Raw genomic sequence first — 21,019 nt, 5'->3', positions numbered from 1 at the left:
CGAAAAGACAATCAAGATTATCAACCAGATTATTTAAAGGACAACCGACGCCACCGGACAAGTTGTGTCCATAATTTGTAAAATCACTTCAAATGACTTCTACTAAGCGTATTTTACAAAGATTCCACGACATGTAGCTACATTTTACGTTTTAAGACTCGCACTGAATATTCAGGAAGTCTTGTTTTCGAGTTGATGACGATGCCTGACATGACGTCACGTCTGGAACGCTCCCGACCAAGAAAGCGAGAAAGGCCCGGTAGTTGAGTGGTTAGCACAACGGCTTCACAGTGCAGAGGTCGCCGGTTCGCGTCCCAGGCCGACCTCCCTGTGTGGAGTTTGCATGTTCTCCCCAGACCTGCGTAGGTTTTCTCCGGGTCCTCCCGTTTCCTCCCACACTCCAAAAACATGCATGGCAGGCAGATTGACAACTCCAAATGTGTGAGAGTGACTGTTGTTTGTCTTTGTGTGCCCTGCGATTGGCTGGCAACCAATTCAGGGTGTCCCCTGCCCTCGTGCCCGAAGACAGCTGAGGTAGGCTCCAGCACCCCCCCCCCCCCCCCCGCGACCCTGATGAGAAATAAGCGGTACGGAAGATGGATACATATATATATATATATATGCATGCACTTTTATATATATATATACGTATATCTATATTCAGTCGTTCACTCCAAAGAGACGGCTTGCACAGCCAGTTCGTTCGCGAACGTCACTAGCGGAGGAGGGCGCCAAGTAGGAAGTCGAGCAGAAATGTTCCCCACCTTGGCTGAATCCCTCAAACAACTTCCCAACAAACTTCTCACACGCGAATTCTTTGCACCTGTCCACGAGACCCTATCGTGGCGAGGTGGACCAAACCGACGTTTGGCCGTCGAAGAAGAGTGAAGGTAAGAGTTGCGTTGTTAGCCTCAGTTTAGCTCAACTTGTCTCTTGAGGCTAACTTCTCAGAGAGAATGTCTCGTTTGGGTGACGAATGTCCCAATTAATAGTTAGACGCGAACCTTGTCTCGACACAAAACATTCAGGTTTGACAATATGTGAATGTGTCCGTTTTCACCGTGGTTTTGACACGAATACTTCTGCAATGAGTCGGGTGAAGGTAGCAGCAGTCTGGTTGTCATGGCAGCATAAAGTTCAATTTAGTCATTAATTCTCAGAGCAATTTCTTGTTTGGCATCTAAAGTGTTTCAGAAGAATTAAGAAATGTTAACATATTGTGTTACAACAAATCTAAGAAATAATTCACCCCGAATGACTCGTAGCAACAGCATACATTCACAATGACCGAACCAACAAACCGCGGCCACACTCGGCCAGATTCTTGTTCACTTGTATGTGCGCTAACCATTTATAGCAGTTGTACACAAGAGCATTGTAGTCTTTATGGCACAGATGGTAGGTAGGTGACTTGAGAGTCGTGCATAAGTAACGTTTCCAATTTTGTCACTAATCTATGACATTGAGAGGGCAAATAGTTAATACTTTAGTTTGAATAGAACTGCGATTTATACCTCAATTACACTGAAGAATGTTCACGTTTCTTTAAATTATGCAGATTCCGTTTACACTTTTTGCATCATTTTGTTATCTTATGGGAGCAACATATATGGTACATTGCGAAAGCGGTCCAGTCAAGCAAATTTGATTCAATACTCATTTTTTTTCAGACATGGATCCTGACAGGGTAAGCATCTGGCCACGTATGGAGCCGTTCCTTTTGGGTGCCCTTCAGGTGAGTGAACACCATCATATCCATCATCCAGTTACAAAATAACTCAGGAGTGATTTCTTATCTTAGGTGGCACCCTCGTCCAAGCTCAGTCAGCACTACCTTCGCAAGATGGCCACCTATGTGCGCACCCGCGATGGCTGCTTCCCTTCCTTGACCTGGCTCATGTGGAAGCACATTGCATGTGGAAAGCTGCAGCTTCCAGAAGACCTAGCATGGCTCTACTTTGAGACCTTTGACTTCTTTACTGGCCACTCATCCAGGGACCGACTGGAATGGGCCGAGTGTCTCTCCCAGTGTTCAAGCAAAAGTGATCTTGACCAACAAAGAAACGAGGTGAAATAAATAATGATAATGTAAAAAGTTTTGAGTTTAATAATCAATCAATAAATAAATAATAACAATCAAGTAGATTCTATAGTAATCCTGTAATACGTATATACTGTATATCCTGGTTCACTTTGACTTGCTGCCCCAGCTACTTGTGCATTTGTAAATGGAACACATCTATTTTTAGACCCCGATTCCTCATCTGTATTACATCATCTAAAGCCTATGGTGTATTGTTTTTATTGACTTTTTCTGAAGAGCAGCTCTACTTTGCTTTGCTGTCCAAGGGGAAGCTGCTGCAGTCCACCAAACACAATCCCAACACACACCTCCCTTTTTTTACTATTAGTGTCTCATTATAATTACAGTAAAGTCTCGTTATATCGATATCTGTTATATCGATAGTACTGCTACTATTTCTATGAACGCAAGGAGAAAATTTACATGCCGCAGGATCGGATATATCGATAGTCCGGTTATATCGATATTTTTTCCGACTCCCGAGAATATCGATATAACGAGACTTCACTGTATTTATTTGGGTATTTTTGGGTTACAGTATCCATCCTTCTGAAAATGGTAGGAAAAAAGAGAATTTGTGGATTCAACTCCAGAAATATATTAGTGCTCATATGGAGCCAATATTTTTGACATGACCATGCTGTTACATACTGCAAAGTTGTTTAAATTAGTTGATGATGTCTTAAAAACATGATGGTGATTTAAATCAGAAAACAATTGTGTATAGCTGCTCCATGTGAGGGGAAACAAAGTAGGGAAGATTTGAGGTTTCTCATGCCCGTGCTTTAGGAAAGGAGAGCCATGGTAAAAATGCATTGGAAAAACGGTCATAAACACAAATGCTTCATGGTAAGACTTATAAAGAGCACTGACTGCCACAAAACTCATATGCCCACATTGAACCAAAGCCCACCCAGCCAACTCCAGCTCCTCGCGTCACTTGCTTGGCCATGCCTCTTCTAGCAGGTCTTCTGATACACAGATCAGCATTCATGTTGATGTAGTATTTTTGTTTCCCAGAGGTCTGTGGACACGCTGCAGTTCCTCCTCTTCCTTCACATTCAACAGCTGAACCGCATGTCCCTGCGTAAATCACTCATTGGAGAGGAGTGGCCCAGCCATCGCACTCGCTCTCCATCTCCATCGGAACGTGAGGCCAAGACCAGCTCCCAGAACAAGGTCATCCTCACGTACCTTAACACACTCACCAATCACAAAATGAGGTCCAGATAGGACATCAGATGATCGCGACCACAAGAGCTGGCAAGGCAATTTAATTTGTATAGCACATTTCATGTTCAAGACATTTCAAAGTTCTTTACATAAAACTCTGAAAGCATTCCAGAAAGACAAACAAAAAACGAAGACATTACAGAAATCACATTAAAATCCTGTGAAATAACATTAAAATGATTCAAACCAAGCACAAGTATAGATAAAAAGCGTGCAAATGAGAATTAAACAACAAATTGGATTTACCTTTTATGAAAATTAGTAGCGTGACATTTAGTGTCTAATTGCAAAATTTTATGGAAACACTTTTCTCTGTGTATCTGAATTTGGTTATTATAATTCATATATTAAGAACAGAATTGTAGTAGGAGTTACCCCATTATCCAAACTCAACAAAAGATTAAGCATTTGAACCCCCAACAAATTATTCGTAGGTAGTTGCAATATTTTGGATTTTATGGACAGTTAGCTGGCAGGGGCTCGGAACACATGAGGGTCATGCTCCATGCTCATGTCCAGGGGGCATCCTAATCAGATGCCGAGCCACCTCATCTGGCTCCTCTATATGTGGAGGAGAAGCCGCTCGACTCTGAGGCCCTCCCGGATGACCAAACTTCTCATCTTATCTCTAAGGGAGACCCCAGACACCCTACGGAGAAAGCTCATTTCGGCCGCTTGTATTCGGGATCTCGTTCTTTCGCTCACAAACTATAGCTCGTGACCATAGAAGAGGGTTGGGATTTAGATTGACCGGTGAATTGAGAGCTTCGCTTTTTGGCTCAGCTCCTTCTTCACCACGACATATCGGTACAAAGTCTGCATCACAGCAGACGCCGCACCGATCTCTCGCTCCCTCACACCCTCATTCGTGAACAAGATCTCCTCCCCGATCCGGAGAGGGCACTCCACCCTTTTCCGACTGAGAACCATTGTCTCAGATTTGGAGATACTGATACTCATCCCAACCGCTTCACATTCGGCTGTGAAATGCTCCAGAGAGAGCTGGAAAGCTCCGCTTGAAGGCCCCAACAGTACCACATCATCTGCAAAAAGCAGAGATGCTATACTGAGGCCACCAAAACGGAACCCTTCAACGCTTCATTTGCGCCTAGAAATTCTGTCCATAAAGGTTATGAACAGAATCGGTGACAAAGGGCAGCCTTGGCGGAGCCCAACACTCACTGGAAATGATTCCGACTTACTGTCGGCAATGCGAACCAGACTCTGACAAACAGCCCGTATCAGACGCTCCTGTAACCCATACTCCCGAAGCACCCTCCACAGAACTCCCAGATGGACATGGTCAAACGCCTCCTCCAAGTCCACAGAGCACATGTAGACTGGTTGGGTGAATTCCTATGCACCCTCGAGGACCCTGCTAAGGGTGTAGAGCTGGTCCACTGTTCCATGGGCGGGACGAAAACCACACTGCTCCTCCTCAATCTGAGGCTCGACGGACCCACCCCTCTAGAACCCCTGAATAGACTTTACCAGGGAGGCTGGGGAGTGTTGGTGGAGTTGAGGAGGTCTTCAAAGTACTCTGCCCACCGGTTCACAACGTCCCGAGTCGAGGTCCTCACTGTACACAGTGTTAGTGGTGCACTGCTTTCCCCTCCTGAGACGCCGGATGGTGGACCAGAATTTCCTCGAAGCGGTCCAGAAGTCGTCTTCCATGGCCTCACCGAACTCTTCCCATGCCCGAGTTTTTGCCTTGGCGATCATCGAGGCCACCTTCCGCTTGGCTAATCGATACCTGTCAGCTGTCTCAGGGATCCCACAGGCCATAGGCCCGATAGGACTCCTTCTTCAGCTTGACGGCATTCCTTACTACTAGTGTCCACCAGCGAGTACAGGGGGTGCCGCCACGACAGGCACCAACCACCTTACAGCCACAACTCTGATTGGCCGCCTCAGCAAGGTAGGTACGGAACATGGTCCATTCGGACTCAATGTCCCCCACCTCCCCGGGGACATGTGAAAAGTTCTGCTGGGGGTGGGAGTTGAAACTCATTCTGACAGGGGATTCTGCCAGATGTTCCCAATAAACCCTCACAACGCGTTTGGGTCTGCCCGGTCGGACTGGCATCTTCCCCCACCAACGGAGCCTGCGCAGCACCAGGTGGTGATCAGTTGACAGCTCCGTCCTCTCTTCACTCGAGTGTCCAAAACATGCGGCTGCAAATCCGATGATACAATCATCGAACTGCGACCAAGGCTGTCCTGGTGCCACGTGCACATATGGACACCCTTATGTTTGAATAGTGTTTGTTATAGACAATCTGTGTCGAGCACAGATGTCCAATAACAAAACACCACACAGGTTCTGATCGAGGGGTTCCTCCCAATCGCCGTAATTCCAAAAAATAAAAATAACTTTTTTCTACTACAGCATCATGATCATGTAAATGAAAAAAATCAAGTACATTTAGTCCTGAATTTCTGTTGTTCTTGTCACTGAAGGGTTTTGTGAGCAGAACGTATGAATAAACATGGCCGACAATCGATTGTTTATTTTATGTGATTTGGTTGTTCACTAGAACTGGGACGACCAGGCCCATCTGTCCTTTGTGCAGAGCCACCTTGTGGAGCTTCTGGAGCTGCTGGTGGAACCAAACCAGCTGTCTGAGTCTGGTAGGGTCCCACGCGACTGTCAGGTGTGTGGACCACGCAGTCTCGCGTTATCTCGCAGCATGTTATTGATGACTGCCCTCCGGCCTGTTTGCTCCCAGATCTCCCTGGAGGCTCTGCGCAGTCTGAGTCTGCTCTTGGAAGGCTGGGAGCGCCCGGGCAGGCCTATCCAACCCGTCCACAGGATGCTGAGTAACGGTCCGCTCCAGATGCAGGCGGGCTACTCTGCGCTCAGCCATTCCTTCCCTCTTGACCAGCTCATCTCTTGTCTTCAACATAACCTCTCTCTCAATCCTTTTGGGATAACATCCTGCCTGCGCTCTGGGAAGAAGCTAGCTTGGGCCCAACAAAGTACCCAAAATCTTAAAAATTACACAAATCTCCTCCTTCAAGCTTTTCTTTACTTTACCTGACCATTCTTGTTGCATCTAGTGGAAGGGACCATGAAGCGTGCCAAGATAGCCCGAAACACTCACATGGCCCCAGCTGGGAGCAAGATAGTGCTCATGTCTCAGGTCTGTAAGCAGACCCTTGCCAAGACCTCTGACAAGATGACAGGAGCCAACATTAAGATCCACCGATGCGCTGACGCCTTCATCTACCTCCTCTCGCCTCTCAGGTTAATATTGTCCACTTGCAACTCTTGAGGACACAAATCATCTGCTTGAAATTCTGGGAATTTGCAAAGTGAAATGTTCAATAAATAAGATGCTACTTAGTATTTTTTTCACAATTGCTTTTATATACGATCCTTTTTGTTTGCAAATTCAGAAAAAAACTACCTGTATGTAACCTAATGTACATTACCATTACATAAAGAATATGCAGCAGCCTGCAGGAAAATGCATTTACACAAGTTGGTTGATAATGTGTTTTATCTTCTGCTCCATCAACATAACACAACATCGAAAACAATTAATCTAATACAGCAATCATTTGCAGACAGCATTTACATTTATACATTTCAATCAAACTATTTTCACAGATTAAGGCATTGTGGAAAAATGCACATGCAATATTTTTTATTGAACATGCTCTTGAAAATTTCTTTAGCCTGGATTTTAGTATGATGGATGGACACACTATTTTTGCTCTTTTTGGTGGCTGTCCAATATTGTTTTATTTGAACAAAATGCATCAGTTGTATTTATCAGAAAAAGATCTCATCCCAGTGTCAACTTAATTTTGTTAAGATTACAACTAAAGTCCGATTTATAATCACAGTGAATTTAATTCGAAATGGTTGTGTGTCCACACAGTGAGATACTGTAACGTCGATTGCATCGAATGTCCTGTTCACAATATGAAGTTCTTTCTCAAAGGCCCTTCATTCATTTGTTCTCCTAGCCACGTATCCTCATCAGAGTCGCAGGCGTGCTGCTGAAGCCTAACATAGTAGTATTAGGCCAGGGTGTAACGTAGACTGGTCGCAAGCCAATCACAGGACAAACAACCATTCACACTTACAATAACATCTAAAGACAATTAAGTCTTAATCTTCAACCTAAGTAAAACATTTTGGTCTCGGTGTGATGAATAGATAATTCAATCCTGATTCGGATTTTATACTTGGCAGCGGTTTCTTGTTGAATGTGAGAAAAATACAATTTTTTGTTGAATCTGAATCATTTTGAATAAAAACTGTTTTGTGTCCACATAGTCACGACATGCAATGTCTTGCATAATCTAGGCTTGATTCATATTTCATATTTTTGTCTTTTTCCCCAGGTCAGTTAGTGTGGACAAATGCAGGGATTGCACAGTAATTCTTGGTCCGGTGGAGACCAGTGTGCATGTGAATTGCTGCCAGAACGTGCGCGTGGTTTGTGTGGCGGGTAGGCTTGTCGTCGGAGCCTCATCCCACTGCACACTCCACACCATGACACCCACACGCCCACTGCTCCTGCCCGGAAATGCTGACATCACTCTGGGCCCCTTTCACACCTTCTACCCCTCCCTGGAGGACCACATGGCCAGCGTGGGCCTGGCGGTGGTACCCAATGTGTGGGACCAGCCGCTGCTGCTGGGGGCCGACTCAGTCAAGTCCTCCACAAACCCTGACCCCGCTTGCTTCCGTCTCCTGCCCCCAGAGGAGTTCCACATGCTGGTAGTGCCTTTCCACATGAAGGGGGACACGTGCGAAGTGCCGGGGGGGTTGGCGACTCGCTATCAGGCAGCAATTGAGAACAAGCAGAAGAGGATACAAAGATGGCAAAAGACTGTCACGGAGGCCCAGTTGAACAAGTGAGTGCACTATCAAATGTAAATGGGCTTTCAATTCAATATCCTTCACCCACTATGGGTGGGAAAATAGTAATTTGTCAAATAATACCTTCTTTAGTTCTATTTCAATAATCTGCCCTTGGCCAGTAAAACTGGACCTATTGAGTATGTGTGGTATAAAAGATGCATATGTGGTTCATTGATTTATTTTTCTTAGCATTTATTTTATGGGTTTGTGACATAAGGCAAAAAAGATAGACAGTGGGGCCTCGGTTTACGAACACCTTGCCTTACAATTTTTTTGGTTTACGAACGTTAAATTTATGAATATTAAACCTTGGCATACACACTACTTTTCGGGATACACATTGAGCGCCACCCCACCTTGGCTGGCGGAGTAATCTTCGGCGGAAGAACACCAAAGCACACGACCGAACAGCGCCCCAGGCGGCCTACCTTACCACACCCCCTTTCGCTTGAGTGCACACGTCGATCGTCTTCAAGGATTTTTAACTGATACTTTTGCTGTTAAGGGACGGAAAAAGACCCCACCATAGGCTCGTGTTCAGCCGAAGAAGACACAAAACAAAATTGGAGTTGAGGAGAAGGAGGAGATCATTGAGAAACACGAACGAGGTGTGCGTTTGTCTGATTTAACAGCCCAGTACCAATATGCTAAGTCCACCATTGCTACCATCCTTCGCAAGAAAAAAGCCATTAAAGGTGTGTGTGTTGCTAAAGGTGTTTCTATGATGTCAAAGCAACGGTCTGGGCAATAGAAGAGGTTGACAAACTTCTGTTAATTTGGATTAACGAAAAGTAGCTAGCTGGCGACAGCATGAATAAAGCAATTATATTCGAGAAAGCACGGCAAATTCACTCTGATATCGTCATGCGGCAACCTGGAAGTTCGCCGTTTATTGATACAAGGGATCATTCCTCGAAATGGTGAAAGAAGAAGGCTACGTTCCTCAGCAAGTATTTAATGCAGATGAGACCGGCCTTTTTTGGAAAAAGATGCCTAACCGGACTTTCATAACAGGAATAGAAGTCTGAACCCCATTCCATCAAGCCATCAACGACCATCATAAAGGTAAATAAAACAACTTTATTATATACAGTAAAGTCTTGTTATATCGATATCGGATATATTGATAGTCCTGGTTGTATCGATACTATTTCTATGCACGCACGGAGAAAATTACATGCAAACAGGGTCGGATATATCGATAGTCCCGGTTATATCGATATTTTTTCGGACTCCCTTGAATATCGATATAACGAGACTATACTGTAGTAGTTTATTTCTTTAATTACAGTCCTTATGGAATGTGTAGTAGTTTATTTCTTTAATTACAGTCCTTATGAAATGTGACTCCTTTCAAACAGCAATTCTCTCCGACCTGCCACCCCATTCCATCAAGCCATCAACGACCATCACAAAGATTAATAAAACGACTTTATTATATAGTGCAGTGTATTTCTTTCATTACAATACAATAGCACATTTATTATACATGGAATAAGGTATATTGGTTGTAGTTTTAAGGCTTATTTAGTTGAAAATTATATTTTATGGAGACCGGGAACGGATTATTCTCATTTTTTCCTATGGGAAATTAATTTTTGGGATACACACTTTTCGCCTAACACTGTCTGGGAACCAATTAAGTGCGTAAGCCAAGGTCCCACTGTATAACAGATATTTAACGACTTGCAAGTTAGTCTGTTGTGTCGTCTTTCATATTTTGTGTCAATTTCTTCAAAATATGTGACTTGTTGAGTAGGATTCATCTATCTCGGGGCAAACATCACAAATTACTTTCAATTTTTCTCACACTTTATAATAAAATGTAGTGTATTAGGAACATAAGAAACAATTTCAATAGTTTTTTCTTTAATCTTCAATTTGTTGTCAAATTTGTGATGTACATTTCATGGATAAAAGTAATGAATATGTAACCGGCCTCAGGCCTAGGGGATACCTGAGTCGGTTCAAACGCGTCACAGGCAGGTAGCACTGTGAACGACGAGGAAAGACGACACGAGACAACCGTGTTAATCAGCTTCACACAACGGCATTTATGACAACTCATCAAAACATCAATTCAGCAATTTCAATATCAGAATACATTCATGTGTAGATCTATACATTCAACATCTATACATTGTATATATCCTCCACATTCGCACATGCTTATGCACGTCTGCCCGCTCGTGTGTGTTGTACTGGGAACTACAATTGACATCCAAAAATCCAAATTCATCAAAGCCACAAAATATTCATCAAAGCCACAAACACGGTTTCATATCTAGCATCGCCCAATAAGTCCCCAATTACTTTAACATCTTGAGAATGTCTAACACTTATTATTTTGAATACCTGTGAACGACGAGGAAAGACGACACGAGACAACCGTGTTAATCAGCTTCACACAACGGCATTTATGACAACTGCGCATGCGTGAGCTGAGCCTACATCGCCTTCCTCTGTTCCATTCACAGGCGCGTAGCGCCCTCTCCTGACTTGGTAGTCTAATCGACTAACATACAATAACAGAGGTCGTTTCTAACCCCCTACGAATACTTAAAGGACAACCGACGTCTCCGGACAAGTTGTGTCCATAATTTGTAAAATGGCTTCAAATGACTTCTACTGAGCGTATTTTAATAAGATTCCACCGCATATAGCTATATTTTACGTTTTAAGACTCGCTCTGAATATTCAGGAAGTTTTGTTTTTGAGTGTGTGACGAGTCCTTACGTGATGTCACGAAAGGACTGCCCCCTGACCGAAAAAAGACACATTGTAGCAGTCCTTCCATCACGTCAATGTATTTTGCTGTACATGTTTGGTCTGAGAACCATGTTGCACCCAAATGCCGCCAGAAGAGGGCATCCAAGCTCCATATAAGGAATTTATCAGCCTGTAGAAGCAGAGGTGGCCACTGGAGATCGCCATTTTGTGCCTCTTTTTTTTGGGTGAGAGATTTTCCCCCAATGTTGCCTCAAAATGGCACATATAATTCTTTAATCGATTGCAAACATGTATGCTTTCCTCTTCAGAACTATTTGAATCATATAACTGGATGTGTAACAAGAAAGCATATTCTCCGAATCTGAAGCCATTGTTTTGATTCACAAGCAATGCAAGACGTCTTGGCGTGACGTCACGAACTGGGGGCGGGACTTTCTGAAAATGCCCAATTCGCAGCTCAATTTTTTTACAGATTTTGGACACTTTAAGTCATTTTTATTGGTGTTTTGCATTTGACTAAAAATATCATACTGGGTGTTTTGGGTATTTTAAATGCTATAAAACGTTTTTCTGATGTCAGTTAAAAACCAAAAAAGTGATGTTGGTTGTCCTTTAAGCAAGATAGCTCTTGGCAGAAATCATAACAGCTCCTTTGGTTAGAGTGTGGCAAATGCCTGTCAATATAATGGCAAACTATCTACTGAATAGATGTTTTTTTCAATACAAATGCTGTAAATAAACATCAATATAATACAGAAAAAGAGCACTTAAAGGACAACCGACGCCCCCGGACAAGTTGTGTCCATAATTTGTAAAATCACTTCAAATGACTTCTACTGAGCGTATTTTACAAAGATTCCACCGCATATAGCTATATTTCACGTTTTCAGAATCAGAATCAGAATCAGAATACCTTTATTCGTCCCGCAATGGGGAAATTTGCAGTCCACAGCAGCAATTGAAGAGGGATGGGGTTGGGGTGGGAGTGAAAGGATAGAAAACAAGATATTCTAAGCATAACAAAATAAAAATGTCAACTGTATACTGTGCAAATGTAGATGTGCAAAAACCGTTCTATAAACAAGACTGTACATAGTGCAGAATCAAGAGATGCATTTAGATATATTGCAACAACCCATATTTACAAGTGTCCAGTTTTTTTTTGTTTTTTTCACATGTGATCATTGGGAATTGTGAAGCCTGACAGCAGTCGGTAGGAACGAGCGGCGGTACCTCTCCTTCTTGCAGCGCGGGTGTAATAGTCTCTGGCTAAAGGAGCTACCCAGAGCTGTCAGGATGGGCAGGAGAGGGTGGGAGGGGCTGTCCGTCATAGCTTTTAGTTTAGCTAGTGTCCGTCTGTTGCCCACCTCCTCTAGAGAGTCCAGCGAGCAGCCCACGACAGAACTGGCCCGCTTGACAAAGCGCTCCAGTCTTTTTCTGTCCCGGGTGGTGATGCTGCCTGACCAGCAGACAATGCCATAGTGGATCTCTGATGCCACCACAGAGTCATAGAAAGTCTTTAGGAGTGACCCCTGAACTCCAAAAGACCTCAGTTTCCTGAGGAGGAAGAGGCGACTCTGTCCCTTTTTGATTAGGGCATCCGTGTTTGTTGTCCAGTCCAGTTTATTGTTGAGAGTAACACCCAGGTACTTGTAGGAGGTCACCCTCTCAATGTCCGAACCCTGGATGTTCAATGGTACAGGTGACGATTGTTTCCTGCAGAAATCCACCACCAGCTCCTTGGTTTTGCCAGTGTTGATCTGGAGGTGATTCTGCTGGCACCAGTCCACAAAGTCCTTTGTCAGTCCCCTGTACTCCCTATCGTCTCCCTCTGTAATGAGGCCGACAATAGCTGAGTCGTCAGAGAACTTCTGAAGGTGGCAGGTTGGGGTGTTGTAGTTGAAGTCCGAGGTGTAGAGGGTGAAGAGGAATGGAGCCAGGACTGTTCCCTGCGGCGCTCCGGTGCTGCAGAGAAGCCTGTCCGACTCACAGTTCTTTACCCTCACGTACTGTGGCCTGTTTGTGAGGTAGTCTGTAATCCAGGATGTGAGGTGATGGTCGACTCCGGCATGCTGCAGCTTGTCCCCCAGTAGACTGGGCTGGATGGTGTTGAAGGCACTGGAGAAATCGAAGAATGTGATCCTCACCGTGCTCCCAGCATTCTCCAGGTGCAGCAACGCCGTATGGAGGAGGTAGATGATGGCATCCTCCACACCGATGCTGGGCTGGTAGGCAAACTGCAGCGGGTCCAGCGATGAGCTTGCCAGCGGTCGCAGGTGGGCGAGGACGAGTCTCTCCAGCGTCTTCATCAGGTGAGACGTCAGCGCCACCGGTCTGTAGCTGTTGAGCTCTTTGGGGTTGGCAATCTTGGGCACTGGGACCAGGCATGACGTTTTCCACAGCTGTGGAACTCTGCCCAGCTTCAGGCTCAGGTTGAACAAGTGCTGGACAATGTCACACAGCTGGTCGGAGCAGGTCTTGAGGAGTCGGGAACTGATGTCATCCGGACCTGCTGCCTTCCTCACCTTCATCCTCCTCAGTTGGTTCCTCACCTGCGCAGTTGTGACAGACAGGCAGGAACCAGGAGGCAGAGTGGCGGCTGAGGGTGTGGCAACGGTTGGGAGGGCAGATGTTGGTTGTGGAAAGCTGGTCGTGAGAGGGGGCAGGGAGGGTAAGGCCACAGTGAGAGTTGGTGCAGGTGCAGCTACAGGTGAAGTTGACGGTGGGCCGGGGGCGGCTGGCGTCTTGTCAAACCGATTGAAAAAGCGGTTGAGTTCATCTGCCCAGTCCTTGTCTTTTTCGTTCAATGTCACTGGGCTTTTGTGGCCTGAGATGTTTTTCAGGCCCTTCCAGACACCAGCGACATTGCTGGCTTGCGGCTGCTCCTCCATTTTCATCCTGTAGGCCTTCTTCCCCTCTCTGATCTTCCTCCTCAGTTGGATCTGCACGGCCTTCAGTTCCTCTCTGTTGCCCGACACAAAAGCCCTTTTCTTCTCCTTCAGGAGGACTTTTATGTCGGGATTAATCCATGGTTTGTTGTTGGCAAAACACCGCACAGTCCTGGTGGGTACGGTGTTTTGTTCACAAAAGTTAATGTAGTCTGTGATGGTGTTGGTGAGTGAGTCAATGTCTTCCCCATGAATCTCAGTAAAGAGCTCCCACCTGGTTGAATCAAAACAGTCCCGCAGAGCTTCTTCAGCTTCTGTGGACCATCTTTTGATCGTGCGGGTCACAGCTGGTTGCCTCTGGACAAGGGGTTTGTACACAGGCTGGAGATAAACCATATTGTGGTCTGCTCTTCCGAGAGGGGGCAGGGGGGAGGGTTTGTATGCATCCTTGGCGTTTGAATAAAATAGGTCCAATATGTTATTGTCTCTGGTGGCACAAGTTACATACTGTGTGAATGTTGGGAGGGAGAATTTCAGGGAAATGTGATTGAAGTCCCCTGAGATGATAAACAAGGCGTTGGGGGACTGGGTTTGCAGCTTGTTTACAACAGATATGAGGGCATCGGAGGCAGCGCCGCCATTTGCCGTAGGGGAATGTACGTCGTCACGGCTATGACGTGTGAGAATTCCCGTGGCAGGTAATGCGGCCGAAGGCTAACGGCTAGCAGCTCGATGTCCCGAGTGCAAAGTTTTTCCTTCACCGTGATGTGCCCAGGATTGCACCATTTGTCATTCACAAATACAGCAATCCCCCCTCCTTTCTGCTTACCGCTGCCTTCATTTCTGTCCGCTCGTACGAGTTGGAAGCCCTCCAACTCTGCGTGGGCGTCCGGAGTGATTGCCGAAAGCCATGTCTCCGTGACGAGTAGCAAGCTGGCTTCCCGGTACTCCCTCTGATGTCGCGTTAGCGCCGCCAGCTCGTCCATTTTATTTGGGAGCGATCTCACGTTCCCCATGATGACGGACGGGAGAACGTGTCGGTATTTCCTCGTTCTTTTGCGGCGATCTTTCCCGGCCCGACATCCTCGTTTCCTCCTCTTCAATTCATCGGGGATGTCTGGTGCGGCGGCCGCTAGTCCGCTATTAGCCCGCCACGCTAGTAGCTGGTCTCGACTGTAAACAATGGGATTCCGCGTTCGCGTGGATTCCCCGTTCACAGGAGCGATGAAAAAGTAAAAAATAACGGCGATGAGCAGAAGAAAAGATGCCCATCTCCTCTCCATAGGTTTATGGAACGAGATTAGGCAAAACAAAAACGGAAAAGTAAAGAAGTGAAAAAGTAGACAAGAAAGGGAAAGAGCTGCTGTGGAGGCAGCCACACAGGGGGGCGCCATCTTTCAAACTCGCGCTGAATATTAAGTAAGTCTTGTTTTCGAGTTGATGACGATGCCTGACGTGACGTCACGTCTGGAACGCCCCTGACCGAGACAGGTAAACACAATGCATTTTGGGTACTTTGTTTGGTCTGAAAACTTTGTGATGATTGGATTGGATTTGCCTTTATTAGTCTCACAGTGGAGAAATTTACATCCGTTTAGATCCGTGTTGATGGTGAAATTAGAAGGAAAAGACAGAAATAACGCCATGGTGAATCGTTGTGTGTTGCATCAAGACTACTATTTGATACTAGTTGACACAAATTCACAGCAGACAAAGCAGGCCATTTCCAACGGAGCTTGGGCGCCATTTTGTGCATTTTCCGGGACGCTACATTGGAGTCCAGACGCCTCAAAATGATCCAGAAGGACTTCTTTAATCAATTGCAAACATTTATGCTTTCCTCTTCGGAACTCTTTGAATCATATTCATAACTGGATGAGTAACAAGAAAGCATCTTCTCCGAATCTGAAGCCATTGTTTTGATTCTCGAACAAGGCAATACGTCTTGGCGTGCCGTCACGAACAAGGGGGCGGGACCTTCTGAAACTCGATATCCCGATGTCATTTTGAAATAGTTTTGGGACACGAACTCATTTTTATTGGTGTTTTCCATTTGACTAAAAATATCAGCCTGTGTGTTTTGGGTATTTTAAATATGCAACTTTTAATAATAACATGAAACTTTTTCTGATGTCAGTTAGGAAACAAAAATTTGTGTTGGTTGTCCTTTCAGTAAATATAAATAAATAAATGAATAAATAAATAAAAATCCAATAGTTAACAAAATAATGTTTCTCAGAAATTAGTGTCGGTTGCCCTTTAGGTGCCAGTGGATAAACTCATTTATACCAAAATTAGAGTCGTACATGCTATAAGTTGTCCATTCAAAACCAAATAAAGAAGTTACCATACACACACACTGTGTGGTTGCTGTAATTTCCCATCGCATGACTGCAGTGTTTGAATGGAATATCGAAACAAACAGTCAATAACAATGTTAACTAATGTGAATGGTAACAATAGTGTGTCATGATTGCTTGAGGGACTTTACACTCACTGTGAACTGACAGTGTAAGAACAATATAGTAAAGGAGCTTATAAATACAATTTTTTATTATTATTATTATTATTATTATTATTATTATTATTATTATTATTATTATTATTATTATTATTATTATTATTATACCCAACCACACTGGGCAAAACCTATGCTTCTAATGGAATAACTTACAAAGTATAATGAACGTGTCACTCAGAAGAGTGCACACATCTACCAAGGTCCAAAATACAGTCTTCAACTCGATATTTTTGTGAAAAGCACAACAAAGGAAACAAAATGCAACATTAACTGAGTGTGTCTCCATATTGGTGACTGAAGATGTTTTCTTACACACAAACGATTGGACAGCACTTGTCATTTTGTGAGTAATTTCGCCGGTCTGACATTCCATCCATTATTCCTCATTAATAACTACATGAAAGTGTAATAATTTCAACTAAAAAGAGCTGTTGTCTTTTGGTCACATCAAAAATGTTTTCTGTGTTTGTTCTGTAGGGAGCAGAAGTGCAAATTCCAAGAACTAGTGGAGGCAAAGTTCCACGACTGGCTTCTGGAGACGGGACACAGGCAGGAACTGGACAGCCTGATCCCGCCCCCCGAAGCATCCTTGCAGGTCTCCAATGGCATGCTGGTGAACGAGACGAAGGCGAACGATACATGCATTAAGACAGGAGTAGCGGTGGGACATTCGCCTATGGCTTGTTGAGCTGTTGACCTCGCACTTTTCATGCTATTTATTTCAGTTGAAGAAGTTCATCCTAACGGCCACCTTGTTTACACTTCATACCTTCACTATGTCAAGGTTAGCTTCTCTGTACATATTGAACCATTAACAAAACTACCATGTTATTGCTTACATTGTTTCTCTAAAACAATGAATGTATGCTCCCGTCACACTTCCATGCAGCTTTTATACATTTAATGTTTGCTCTTAAAAAAAAAGAATAAAGATGCTCAGTTAAGTTTACCAGTCTATTTTCAAATTTTGAATTATACAAATCTGTTTGAATTTTATATACGTACCATAATTAAAGGTTGCCACAGACCAGTGTTTAGATCAGGGGTGGGCAAACTTTTTGACTCGCGGGCCGCATTGGGTTCTAAAATTTGACAGAGGGGCCGGGCCAGGAGCATTGGGAGGGAGTGTTTGGGCCGGAAATAGTAAACCTAAAGCATTAAAGGACAACCGACGCCTCCCGACAAGTTATGTCCATAATTTATAAAATCACTTCAAATGACTTTGACTGAGCGTATTTTACAAAGATTCCACAGCATATAGCTATAGTTTACGTTCTAAGACTTGCGCTGAATATTCAATAAGTCTTGTTTTCGAGTTGATGACGATCCCCATGTGACGTCACGTTTGGACCGCCCCTGACCGAGAAAGCGACACACAATGCATTTTGGGTACTTTGTTTGGTCTGAAAACTTCGTGTTGATGGCGAAATTAGAAGGAAAACACATAAATAACGCCATGGTGAATCGTTGTGTGTTGCACCAAGACAACTATTTGATATTCGCTGACACAAATTCCCAGCTGACAAATCAGCCCATTGGATGTAGCTGGTGGACAAGTGGGGTCATTGGACGCTTACCATGCCCAGGATTCATTATGCTGTAATCCTTCCTCGCTTTTCTGGAAAAACTGAATAGCTCTATAATCACTGACTCAATTTTTGGATCTCATTTTCATGACAAAGCGATTGTTCCTCTGTTTGCCTCCCACTGTTGGCATTCCCCAATGTGTTGAGGCAGGACTATAAAAGGGAGTGCTGATGATCTCAGTGCAACATCGAGACCTCAGGGCAAACACTGACCACTTCCGCCACCTTTGCATCATCAAGCCTGCTCCACAACATTCTATCCAAGATGGGCAGGGTGAGTTTCGGCAAAACTACATGTAAACTCTTTTTGTCTGGCTTGGCCCCCCAACTACCTGGATTTGGGATTGAACACCTAAATTCAAATGTAATTCTTGGGTGGACATTTGTAGTCTATCGTGGAGATGCTGTAGGTAGTAGCAAGGTGATTCCCACAGCTGAGTTTCACGCTCATGGCAGAGAATTTATTTCCAGTCAATGCAATTTGAATTGCTCCATGGTGTTTTCTCTCTTTCTCACCAAGTCAGCTGGAAATGAATATTCCACTAGTAGTGTAGTGATTCTCACAGCTAGCATGGGATCCATTTCAATGATTGTGGCACTGGTGATTCGACTGAATTCCCTGCGTTTGAGTGGCCCTGATAGCAGGGTATGGTTAATCACCTTGTGCCTTAAATCTGCTCACGCAGACAATTCCATTGGCAGTACAGTATAGTGTTTCAGGTCATCTGCTAGGACCATGACACAGGATTAGAGGGAGAAAAGGGATAGTATTTTTCATTGCGTAGGCAAATCCTGGAGAGGATATTAAATTTATAATCCGATTCCGTTAGAAAATGTTACACTGTCCCGTCCCACAGATTGTCTTCTATGAGGACAAGAACTTCCTGGGCCGCCGGTATGAGTGCGACAGCGACTGTTCTGACTTTCACACTTACTTGAGTCGCTGCAACTCCATTCGCGTGGAGAACGGCGCTTGGGTGGTGTACGAAAGACCCAACTACCTGGGTTATCAATACGTCCTGACCCGGGGAGAGTACCCCGAGTATCAGCGCTGGATGGGTCTAAACGAGCGCCTGAGTTCCTGCAAGATGATCCACTTTGTGAGTCTGATCCCAATTGCTGTGCCCATGTTTACTTGAACGACTTGAGTGTTGAAAGATGCGATTGGATTGATGCTGCATGGTACAAATACTTCAACCTCGACAAGATTTCAGTTGATCACTACTTTCAGAGTAGTGGTTGATGTTGTCAGGTCCAAGAATAACACAGCAAAAAATGTCTCTTGTGCCAGCCAGCAAACAACCAAGTTCTGACTTTCCGTCTGTGTAAGCTCTCAGTCGTACGGGAGTCGTCCATCGATGAAAAGGTTTCTTCAGCCGTCATGTGTACTTCTTTGAAGGTGTCGGACGTTTCGCTTCTCATCCAAGAGGCTTCGTCAGTGAACTAAAATTTGCTGGTAGCTCTAGACACACTCCTATCTATCTATCTATCTATCTATCTATCTATCTATCTATCTATCTGTCTGTGTGTGTGTGTGTGTGTGTGTGTGTATATATATATATATATATATATATATATATATATATATATATATATATATATATATATATATATATATATATACACTGTCCAGAGGTGGTGGTGCCAGACCTCTGCTATGATAGGTCCCTGCTCTAAGGTTGGGGGGAGCAGAGGACCATTTCCTGAGGCTACACTGATTGCTACTATTGTCCTGACTGATTATGGGCTACGACTGGCCTGATTGCCCCATTTGTTCTGGTATCACCTCATCAGCATAGCTAAGCCTGAGATCGTTACCACACAGGCTTAGTTATGCTGATCGTTACCACGGGATATATACAGTATATAGGGCTAGAGCTACCAGCAAATGTTAATTCGCTGACGAAGCCTCTTGGAAAAGAAGCGAAACGTCCGACACCTTTAAAGAAGTACAGATGACGGCTGACGAAACCTTTTCATCAACTTCTGACTTTCGAAAACCCAGATACACCTACACCCATATTTGCAAAGTCATTGGGATCATGTATTTCTTAGTGGCCAACTAAGCTACGTAAGAATCATGATGAAGTGAATTGAGGAGTTTTATGTTTTAATTTGCCACAATTTTATAGGACCTGGGTGCCAAGGAACTTTTTTTCAGGGAATGTCAGAGCTTTATGTTGTCCTTTGCCACCATTTTCTGGAAACACACCAAATTATGTAACTTTGGGAAGTACAGTACAGTAGTCAATTAACATTAGTTAGGGTTTGTTTTGATAGTGTAGCTAATGCCAGCAGAAAGTGACACAAGACATTTTCATGTATTACTAGTGGAGTGGTACATGCAGCAGCCTTTTACGCAATAGGTTACCCATCTGTAAAATCCATAAAATCGTACCAAATGAAAAGCGTGCGTAACTGCGATGTCGACCCTTGATGGGACAGGCCTGAAGTTGCAGCATTTAAGTTCGTACTTCTACTAAAGTATGAGCGTCAAATCAATACTTCAGCTTGTGGACATATTTGTCCCGCTAACGCAATGCTCGCAGCTTTGTTCATGTTTACCAGCAGTCATTGACCTCCCCAGATATGGATTTATGGCCTCCCCAAATGACATCCAACCCCAGTTTGAATTGTCCTTTCAAGTCGTTTCTCTGACTCTCCCCGTTCCGACCATCATTGCAGACAAGCGGAGGCGTCAATAAGATGCAGCTGTACGAGAAGGCCGACTTTGGGGGCAAGGCTTTTGAGGTCACGGAGGACTGCCCCTCGCTCCTGGAAAAATTCCGCTGGAGGGAGGTGAACTCATGCAAGGTCTTCGACGGCTGGTGGGTGTACTACGAGCACCCCAACTACCGTGGTCGCCAATATTTGCTGGAGAAGGGCGAGTATCGCAAGCCCGGTGAGTGGGGCGCAGCCAGCGCAGCGGTCCAATCCTTCAGGCGTCTCACTGAATGAGTCGCTGACCCATTGCCACACCCCACTCACTCCCCTCTCCAAGCAATCGCTACGATGCTACGCGATGATCCGTGACAGGAAATGAGAAGATTTTCATTGTCAATAAAATAAAATCCTGTCAAGAAAGCAGACAAAGACGTC

At 44.5% G+C, this 21,019-nt stretch overlaps 2 protein-coding genes across 4 annotated transcripts; both read left to right on the top strand.

The window, feature by feature from the left end:
* The first annotated feature begins 714 nt into the window (after positions 1-714).
* On the top strand, positions 715-18,194 carry tbccd1 (TBCC domain containing 1). 2 transcript variants are annotated; one of them, XR_016115820.1, is made up of 10 exons: positions 715-890; positions 1,671-1,735; positions 1,802-2,068; positions 3,104-3,262; positions 5,854-5,970; positions 6,046-6,295; positions 6,377-6,563; positions 7,673-8,188; positions 16,812-17,118; positions 18,072-18,194. XR_016115820.1 is itself a non-coding variant. In XM_089003018.1 (9 exons), the coding sequence occupies exons 2-9, from the start codon at positions 1,673-1,675 to the stop codon at positions 17,020-17,022; spliced, it is 1,770 nt and encodes a 589-aa protein (XP_088859144.1). In that variant the 5' UTR covers positions 715-890; positions 1,671-1,672; the 3' UTR covers positions 17,023-17,283. The 2 variants fall into 2 exon arrangements, 1 of the variants encoding a protein (XP_088859144.1); XM_089003018.1 differs by lacking the exon at positions 18,072-18,194 and having other exon boundaries at positions 16,812-17,283.
* crygs2 (crystallin, gamma S2) lies at positions 18,072-21,001 on the top strand. 2 transcript variants are annotated; one of them, XM_089003024.1, is made up of 3 exons: positions 18,072-18,194; positions 18,778-19,020; positions 20,606-21,001. In XM_089003024.1, exons 1-3 carry the CDS (start codon positions 18,186-18,188, stop codon positions 20,876-20,878), a joined length of 525 nt encoding a protein of 174 aa, XP_088859150.1. In that variant the 5' UTR covers positions 18,072-18,185; the 3' UTR covers positions 20,879-21,001. The 2 variants fall into 2 exon arrangements, with proteins under 2 accessions (XP_088859150.1, XP_088859149.1); XM_089003023.1 differs by lacking the exon at positions 18,072-18,194 and having other exon boundaries at positions 18,739-19,020.
* Positions 21,002-21,019: the final 18 nt, after the last annotated feature.

The sequence above is a fragment of the Hippocampus bargibanti genome, linkage group LG08 (assembly GCF_051943395.1).
Source record: "Hippocampus bargibanti isolate YZ-2025 linkage group LG08, ASM5194339v1, whole genome shotgun sequence".
Taxonomy (NCBI): domain Eukaryota; kingdom Metazoa; phylum Chordata; class Actinopteri; order Syngnathiformes; family Syngnathidae; genus Hippocampus; species Hippocampus bargibanti.
This window is presented reverse-complemented; position numbering and strand designations above follow the sequence as displayed.